At 49.2% G+C, this 8,278-nt stretch overlaps 2 protein-coding genes across 5 annotated transcripts; one reads left to right on the forward strand and one right to left on the reverse strand.

Annotated features, from left to right (window-relative positions):
• Positions 1-103: 103 nt before the first annotated feature.
• ZC2HC1C (zinc finger C2HC-type containing 1C) lies at positions 104-6,756 on the reverse strand. 2 transcript variants are annotated; one of them, XM_069783851.1, is made up of 3 exons: positions 6,452-6,756; positions 4,726-5,956; positions 104-4,039 (listed from the first exon to the last, which is right to left on the reverse strand). In XM_069783851.1, the coding sequence occupies exons 2-3, from the start codon at positions 5,947-5,949 to the stop codon at positions 3,773-3,775; spliced, it is 1,491 nt and encodes a 496-aa protein (XP_069639952.1). In that variant the 5' UTR covers positions 5,950-5,956; positions 6,452-6,756; the 3' UTR covers positions 104-3,772. The 2 variants fall into 2 exon arrangements, with proteins under 2 accessions (XP_069639952.1, XP_009926855.1); XM_009928553.2 differs by having other exon boundaries at positions 4,726-6,756.
• A 190-nt stretch (positions 6,757-6,946) lies between these two features.
• Positions 6,947-8,200, forward strand: ACYP1 (acylphosphatase 1). 3 transcript variants are annotated; one of them, XR_011324728.1, is made up of 3 exons: positions 6,947-7,091; positions 7,282-7,428; positions 7,531-7,720. XR_011324728.1 is itself a non-coding variant. In XM_069783858.1 (2 exons), the coding sequence occupies exons 1-2, from the start codon at positions 7,008-7,010 to the stop codon at positions 7,744-7,746; spliced, it is 300 nt and encodes a 99-aa protein (XP_069639959.1). In that variant the 5' UTR covers positions 6,963-7,007; the 3' UTR covers positions 7,747-8,200. The 3 variants fall into 3 exon arrangements, 1 of the variants encoding a protein (XP_069639959.1); XR_011324729.1 differs by having other exon boundaries at positions 6,983-7,046; XM_069783858.1 differs by lacking the exon at positions 7,282-7,428 and having other exon boundaries at positions 6,963-7,091; positions 7,531-8,200.
• The last annotated feature ends 78 nt before the right edge of the window (positions 8,201-8,278 follow it).

Consider the following 8,278-nt stretch of genomic DNA (forward strand, 5'->3'; position numbering starts at 1 on the left):
GGGTTTTTTTTCCAAGAGAAGATGGGGAAATATGCATATAGTCAGCTGGCTTCGTGGCATCCTGTTGTTTGATTATATTTTTTGCTTATAGAAAGAGGGCCAAGGGGCTTGCACGTTCTTTGCTATGGGGAAAAAAAATCAGGTTCTGTGTCCCTTCATTAAAAGAACCAACCAAACAAACAACAAAACAACTCTTTTCTCTTGCTGCTGCATCTGCTCCTAGTGACGTCAGGGGGCTTTTGTGCATGTGTTTATTTCAACAGTTTGAGTGCCAAATGGGAAATGAGTAATGGGAAGAGAGAGGCTCAAAGGGAAGAACTACCTGTTTCTCTCGGAACAGCTTCTACTGAGCATTAAGGCCTACAGAAGGAAGAACCTGCCTGACACCTGCTCTGCCAACTGTTCCTGCACACTGTACTTAATGCCTGTCACTTCTAACTTCCTATCAGGGTCCTTAGTAAATTGAGAAATGTCTTGAGAGGCAGAGCTGGGTTAAAGACTTAAAATCACCAGAGATCTGGATACTGAAAATGCAGCATGTCTCCGAGAGGGGGATTGTACTGCAGTAGCTGAGCCTGATGCTTTGGCTAAACTGTTACTAACTTTTAAACCAGTTATCAGAGACTTTCTGGATACTGCTGTCTGTCCTGATCTGAAACAATAGCTCAGCAAAGAGGAGTGAACTGCCCATGGTTGGATCCGAAACAAAGATAACAAATGAAGCCTGGTGATTTAATTTCAGTAACTTTTGTTTAATCTACAGTTTTGATCGTGTGTTAGCCATTTGCCTGTCACTTAAGAGAAGTCCCCAACAGATGGATTTATTTTACAGTATCAAAAGGTTTTCTGTGTGTGTCTACCCCCGTCACCATTTGCACTCTGCTGACTTTTAGGGTCCACTAAACAGCCAACGGAACATGGTGCAAGGGAAACAGAGTTAGTATTACAGGACAGGCAGTGGTACTTAATTTCTTAACTACTCTTTGTTTAATTCAGTTACACCCTTCTATTACTTCAAGGAGGCTGGCATAAAGCTTCCAGTTTACCCTTTTCCTACCTCTTGTCACCTCTTGCTGTCCTGTAGTTCGAAGCTCTGAAGTTAGGGCATTGCTCTTGCTTCTCCGATCAATTTGGATATAGCAGATTATTTTCCCTTGTTTCAAGTCTGTGTTTTCTCTCCTCTCTAGGTTTGTACACTCATACCTGGCTGGCACAGTACAGTACTGACCCTTCCTGGGACTTCTATGCTTTTCTAGGGTGTGCCAAGGGATTCGGATTTCTGTCCACACCTATAGGGCAGAAGCTTTCCAACTTCTTTCAGGAGTCTGGTCCGCCCATTGCAGGCAGGAGTGTTTCTTCATGTTTGGCTTCTGACCCGTTTAATCTAGTTGCTTTTTATCTTTTTTTAGGTTCCCTTGAGCTGCTGCTATATTACTGAAGGACTTGCAAAAGGAGCTGCTGGAATTTTTTTGTTCCTTGTTTGCTTCCTGTTGCAACGTTCTCACATGAAGTAGTCATTCTTACTTTGAGAACACAAGCCACTCTGTGACCATTTAAAACAACTTTTACACCACAGAACTACTCTAATATATTAAAAATCAGAACCTGGAAAAATAACTGACTTAAAAATGTGCAGGAACTGCTACCAATTACAAGCAGATGATTCTCTAAAAGGGTCTGTACGACACCTATTTCCCCCAAAAGGCCCTTTAACAGTGTGACAAACAAAGATCTTTAGTATGAGGCCAAAATCACCAAGAACTACCTTACATCTCGAGAAGAAAGCAGAAGAAGGGGTATATTTTTGTCATAATTCCCTACCATCGCAGTAACTAAGATGAAAATAAGATGACTCAAGGAAGGGTGCAAGCCTTGGTTTTTAGAGGTCCCTAGCAACTTGGGCTGAAGGAAAACTCCAGGTTTTTATATTGAATCTAATTGCTGATTTAATCCTGAACACAGGAGTGAAGCAGCTAACAGGGTTTTTAATGTGAAGTTCCCTAGTGTACTGTCTGGGGGCAGGGTGTGTTTGGGTTTTTTTAACTGTAGCAGTTCTTAAACATTTTGGATGGAAATTAAAAAATAAATTAGATGCCAAGTTAAGAATTGAGGGAAGGTTGCCGTGGGAAGGAAATTCCTTCTCAGCTCCCGAAAGGGATACACTGAGGCACAGATCTGTTGATCTGTTCTTCACACTTCATACAAGCAGCCTGGAGATAGGAACAAATGTTCTGTATCACGACTCCTAATTTCTAAGTCATGCCATATGCTCCCTTCCATGATCTTCTCTAAGTCCATCTTGAAAGAATGCAAGTTTGTTGCCTGATCTATTTGGAAGGTTTTTCCATGACCTTGCTCCTGTCCTGGTTAGAAACCTAATTTCCAGTCTGAGCTTATTCATGACCTATTTTTGATCTTGTGGGGCATTATTCTTTAATTAAATATTTCTTCTTCCACCCTTTCCTGACTCTGAGTCCCAGCTATTTTACATGGTAACACATTAGGATGGTTGTTCTGTTGCCTCGAGGGCCTGGCCAGTTCGGAGTATCTCTGCTATTCTATGCACATGAACTTAAACATTAAGTGCCTGCTACTACTGCTAGCTTTCCTAAGCCCCTGAATTTCCGATCCTGAGTTTCTTGTGTTGAGGAATTTTTTAATAATACTCCTCCCGGTTCTCCTTTTCTGGATTTCTAAATGGCAATGTTACAGATCTTCAGCTGGTAAAATTTAGCCCCAGGATCGTCACCAGCATTCTAGAAAAGTATCTAAATAAACTCTTGGGTTGTTGCAGAGCAAGTGTGGAATAAACCTACCTACATAGCTGCTTTCATTATTCAACTGAACAGTGCTACAACAACTAGGACAGAGCAAGAGCAACGACCAAGCAGCAGCTCTGGATCCTGTTGTCTAGTACAGATACCAAGGACAGAAGAACACAGCAGTCTCTTCGCTGCAAAAAAGTTAACTGCTTACATAGCTTCCTCCCTTCCCTCTGACTTCTCTAAATGCCTTGTCTAAATGCTAAATAGTTTTGAAGGATGGAGAGTCCTTTCTGTGGCAAAAAAAAAGAGGTACCCCTCACATCCCCCATCTCTTGTAGGTAGCTACAATAAAAATGCTACACCAGCCAGAACCACTGTCACTGTTAGCACATTCAGGGGTGAACATCTGCACCTACAGAGCAGTAGAGCAAACGAGGCAGATGCTGCTGTGTTTGGCCCAGCTCTTCTTCTCATGAACAGCACTACTTTATGTTTTTGGAGAAGGAAAAAAAATGAGCCTGCAGCCACTGGTGAGCTATAGGAGAGCAGCTCTTTTTACATCAGACACCTCTAGTTGTTAAAAAAAAAAAAAAAAAGCCCGAGCCTCCCTAACCTACAGGCAAAATACGATTCTGAAGAACAGCCCCTTTCTGATGGCTGGTTTGCTCCTTGCTGCTGTCCTGCTGACAACCTGTAGCAACAGCCTTTCTTTCCCGCTCAGCTGACGGAACAGTGACAGCCTTACACCCACACTGAGACTCCATGTTGAGCTCACTGGATGGGAGAAGCAGCCCCCAGAGGGGCATCCCGTGTAGGGCAACCCGGGGCACAGGTCGAAGTACACAAGTTCTAGTATTCTGCTTATACATCCTGAGCTGTTCACTTCTGGTACATACAAGCTCAACACTCGCAGCCAGTGTTGAGACTAGGGAAAGTGCAAGTGTCTGTGGCTGGAAACCTGGCAGAAAATGGGCAGGGAATCGCAGAAGCAGGTACAGTTGGACACCTCAGCAGCGCCTCCTCTGCGGTGGGGGTGGGGGTCTATTCTTGATAGTTTTGCATTTGGGAATATGTCTCTCAGCTGCTTGGGGAGCAAATCGGCGCCTGCAGTAGGGACAGGCAACGTACTCTGGGTTTTCAATGGGAGGCAATGGGGGCAGGTCTGACACCTTTCCTCCTTTGGAGAGGACTTGCTGCACCTGGCGGGCCTGGCGCAGGGTCTGGATGAAAACCTCATGCTTCTGTCTCCAGTTGTTCCTTCTGGGTGGTGTATTCTGCAGAAGAGAAAGGCACTCAGAGCAACTGGCACCACCGTCAGCCTCCGTTCTCAATATTACACTCAGGGTCCAACTCAGGTCACCCATCCCTGGATATTCCCTGTTGATGTAAAACCGTCCCTGAGAAGCTGAGTCCCATGAAGGGGATCAAAAAGACCAGCACCAAGGGGGATTTGAAGGAAATACTGATGGATACATCAACACTTAGAAAGAGGTTGAGAACAATCAGAAAAGCAAACAGTAGGGCCAAGGAACTGCAGAGGGTTGCTATAGCTGCTTTGCAGGAACAGAGCTGCATGTTTCCACTGCCTTAGTTTTAACAGCCTGTGTCACTACCTGGATTTTCAGTCAGTTCCCTGCAGCCTCTGATGTTGCAGAGCTTTACTGCAGCAGACCCAGTCTGAACCCTGAGCATCCTGACTATGCAAGGAGTGAGTTTCTCCAGGAGTACACCCTTGACACATTACAAAGACAAGTCAGTTAGGACCCCTGCCACCCACTTATTAGATTTTAAATGGATCTATTTATCCATGGCAAGAACCTTTCAAGACAATAGCTGGATTGTATCCCTTAGCCCCATGTACGCGTGAAGGTGCTCACATCTCACTTGGAATTAGATGTTGGGGTGGAAGGAACATAAGTAGTAGATGTGGATTGAGGGAGGCAAAGGGACTGCATGTTACCTGAGGCCTCTCTGAGCTCTTCCACTGCTGATACTCTTCCAGTTCTGTGCCCCTAGCTCTGGCCTTGCTGGAGTCAAATGCTTTCCTCTTGGAGCCTTGGCTCTTGCTGCAGATACCTGTGTGCTTCTCAAGCCTGGTGCTGAGAAACTTACGTCCGCAGAAGCTGCACTGTCTGAGCCCCCCCTGCTCCACAGCGCTGGCAGCCTGCATGTACAGCACCTCTGCAGACGGGTGGTCACCATACTCTCGGTCTGAGACGGCAGAGGGAGAAGGGCTGCATTTTGGGCCCAGCTTTGAACAAGATGCTAAATGCTCCATGGGCTTGTGGTCTCGAATTTTGCTGTTGCTGGCCACCAACCGCTCCTTCTTGAGTTTCCCCATAGCCAGCTCTTGGGGGTAGAGAGTGGTGCCAGGCTTGGGAACAGTGGCCTCTGCAGACTGCACCCTGCCAAAGACCCCATCACCTGGCCTGACTGCAACTCTGAATGTTTTCTCTTCAGGGTGCCTTGCAGCTTTTCCCTCATGGGTCTTCTCCACTTTGTCTCTTCTTTCCTCTGCCTCAACAAGCTCCTTCTCTCTTTGAATCCTGCGAAGCTCCTCCTTTGTTCTCCTCAGCTTCTCTCTGAGGAGGGCCTCTTTCTTTTGAATTTCCTCTTCCAGGTTCCGTCCATCTGCCTCCAACTTGAGGATGTAGGCCAGCTCTCTCCTGTATAGATGGGAGGCTGACTGTTTAGGCTCTGCTGTCCAAGGAGAGAGCACTGCAACCAGCTGAGACCTCCCTGCTGGAGGCTTCCCTTTGCTCATTGAGCTAGGCCTACTATTTGGACCTTCCTCCATGTATGGGGAACTTCTCGGCTGTGCTGTGTTGACCACTGGAACACTCACACCCTTGTGGTGAAGGATTGGTTTCAGGGGATGGGCACGATCCACTCCTTCTTTCTGTACAGCTACTGATTTAGCTGGCAGAGTCTTGGTCTGGCTGGTGAGATACTTGCTCTGCAGTCCAGCTGAACAGAAGTCTCTGTGCCTGGAGCCGTGTTGACTGCTTTCTGCAGAAAGAGAATATGAATAGCTTCGGCTCTTTTGGGCATAGAGATCCTTTAAACCTTCCTCTTTGTCAGGTATGAGTTCATGCTGATAGTTGTTCTTCTGGTGTTCCAGCTGGGAACTGGGAACAAGCTTAGTAGCTGCCACCACTGAATCCACTGGTGGAAACAAAGCCATTCAGTGCCTGAGAAAGAGCCTGAGGTTAGAAGCAAAGTCATTACAGACTATCTTATCCAAAACTGGACAACTTTTCTCCTAACAGTCTACACCTGGAGGCTACAATGAGAGACTATAATAAATATTAGCAACGGTTTTATAACTTTTCTGGGATCTGTAAATCTTTACATTCCTTCCACCTAGGGAGCTCCCATGCTGCCTCTTCCAGTCCCAATCATTTATGCAGCCAGAAATAAAATATGCTTTTATTTTGCTTTCTGTCTGAGCCCGGTGTTATCATGGTGGCAGCAGAAGTATGCTGTACTGCCAGAGAAATTGTTATACCCCCCCAGGGTGTTTCCCATAGCGTGTCCCTTCAGTTTTGACAGTGTAGCACACAGGTCTGACAGGCAGGCGTCCGGTAAAGCTCCGTACAATCTTCCCGTGGCTCGTTCTACCACATCCCCTGGAGCGTGCCAGGTACCCACGCCGCAGGCCGGCCCCGCGGGGCGAGCGGGGTTACCTGCGGGGCTGCGGCCGGCGCTCTGCCCGGCCTCCTCGGCAAGCTGCGTCGCCACCCGTTTCGCTTATCGGTCTCCCATCGCCCGAGAGACCCGGCATCTCCTGCTGCTGCTGCTGCTGCTGCTGCTGCTGCTCTCCGCCCTCGCCCCGGGGCAGCCCGGAGCTCTGCGCGGAGCTCTGCCCGCCGCCGCCCCGGCCGCCGTGTTGACGGCTGTTGCCTGGAGACAGGCACGCGAAGGCCAGTTCCTGCGCCGCTCTCGCCGGTGAGCGGCCTCTCGATGGTTGCTCCGCCACGCTCCCCTTCCACTCCGCTCTCTGGAGGACCCCACCTCTATGGCCGGGTAGGGGCGATTGGCCGGAGGGCGAGTCTATATTCATTATTCATGAGGCGGTTAACGAGGGACCGGCCGCTCGCGGGTCCTGGCTCTTCATTGGCCCCAGGCGCGGGCACGGCCACGCCCCCAGCGCGAACCGAGCCGCGCCGCGCAGGCGCAGCGGGGTGTGCGGCGGCGGCGGCAGCCCGGGGAGGAGGAGGAGGAGGAGGGGGCGGCGGCGCCATGGCGGAGGGCGAGGGCCTGGTCTCGGTGGACTACGAGGTGTCCGGCAGGGTGCAGGGCGTTTTCTTCCGCAAGTACACCCAGGTGCGGGGCGCGGTCCCGCGGCGTGCCCCTTCCTGAGGGGCGGCCTGCCGGCTGCAGTGCGTGGCGCTTTCCGTTAGCGCCGCCGGGGCTGCGGCGGTTCCTGTGGGCGCCTCGGTGGGGCTGAGCCACGGGCGGGCTGGATGGCGGCCACGGCTCCTGCCGCGTCTGAATGGGGGCTGTCGTCTCTCAGGGCTGCTGGCGGCCTGTGCCGCGTTATGTAAGCACGGCTGAAAACCGCGTTTCAGCCCCGGTTTTTCGCGTGAAAGAATGTTTATGAATAGTCGGGTGAATCCTCTGCTGCTCTCCTGCTGCCTGAGCCGTAGGAACTTCCTTGGAGGTCTGTGTCTTACCTATAAAGTGCACTCCTGTATGCGAATGTCATTCTGTAGCTCTCTTACTGTTTGGATTAATCTCATTTTGCTCTGCATTGTCTCCTCAGGGGGAGGCTAAGAGGCTAGGACTCGTTGGCTGGGTCCAAAATACTAGCCACGGCACCGTGCAAGGACAAATTCAGGGTCCACCGGCCAGGGTACGGGAGCTGCAGGAATGGCTCAGGAAGGTAGGAAGCCCCCAGTCCCGCATCAGCCAGGCAGAGTTCAGCAATGAGAAGAAGATCACGGCGCTGGAGCACAAGGACTTCCAGATTTTGAAATAACCTTGTCCAGGAAGAAGCAAAAGCTGAAGCATGAGCTGCCCTCACACAACATTGCCCCTCTTCCCCATTTGTTCAGTCAGCCAATATGCAGCTCTAGAGAACTTTATTTCATTACATTTTTAATTTATTGGTTCGTTGTACTGTTAGTCTAACTCTTGGCCTTTCACAAAATTTTGGCAGGCAGAGGAAGAGCTGTGCTACCTTTATTAAATAAAGGGGTTGTTCAGGGACACAGTGTCTATTTCTGAATGTCTGTGCAGAGTGGCGTTTGAGTAGTCGTACGTGAGTAAAATTCCTGATTTGTATAGCGTTGTGCTCACTTGAAGGAAATCAGAGAATCGATGCTGATAAGAAAAATTGCTGAAAACGTTATTTCTGGCTCTGAATGCCTCAGAAACAACTTGCTTTGTTCCAGAACTTTATTTTTAATTTAGAATAAAACCGCTTGGAGCTTGCTGCCTGTGTGGAATGGATGCGTCGTACAGGGGTTGAGCAGATCGCGGCCCTTCGAGGGTGATCCTCTTGCCGGTAC

The sequence above is a fragment of the Haliaeetus albicilla genome, chromosome 5 (assembly GCF_947461875.1).
Source record: "Haliaeetus albicilla chromosome 5, bHalAlb1.1, whole genome shotgun sequence".
NCBI classification, from domain to species: domain Eukaryota; kingdom Metazoa; phylum Chordata; class Aves; order Accipitriformes; family Accipitridae; genus Haliaeetus; species Haliaeetus albicilla.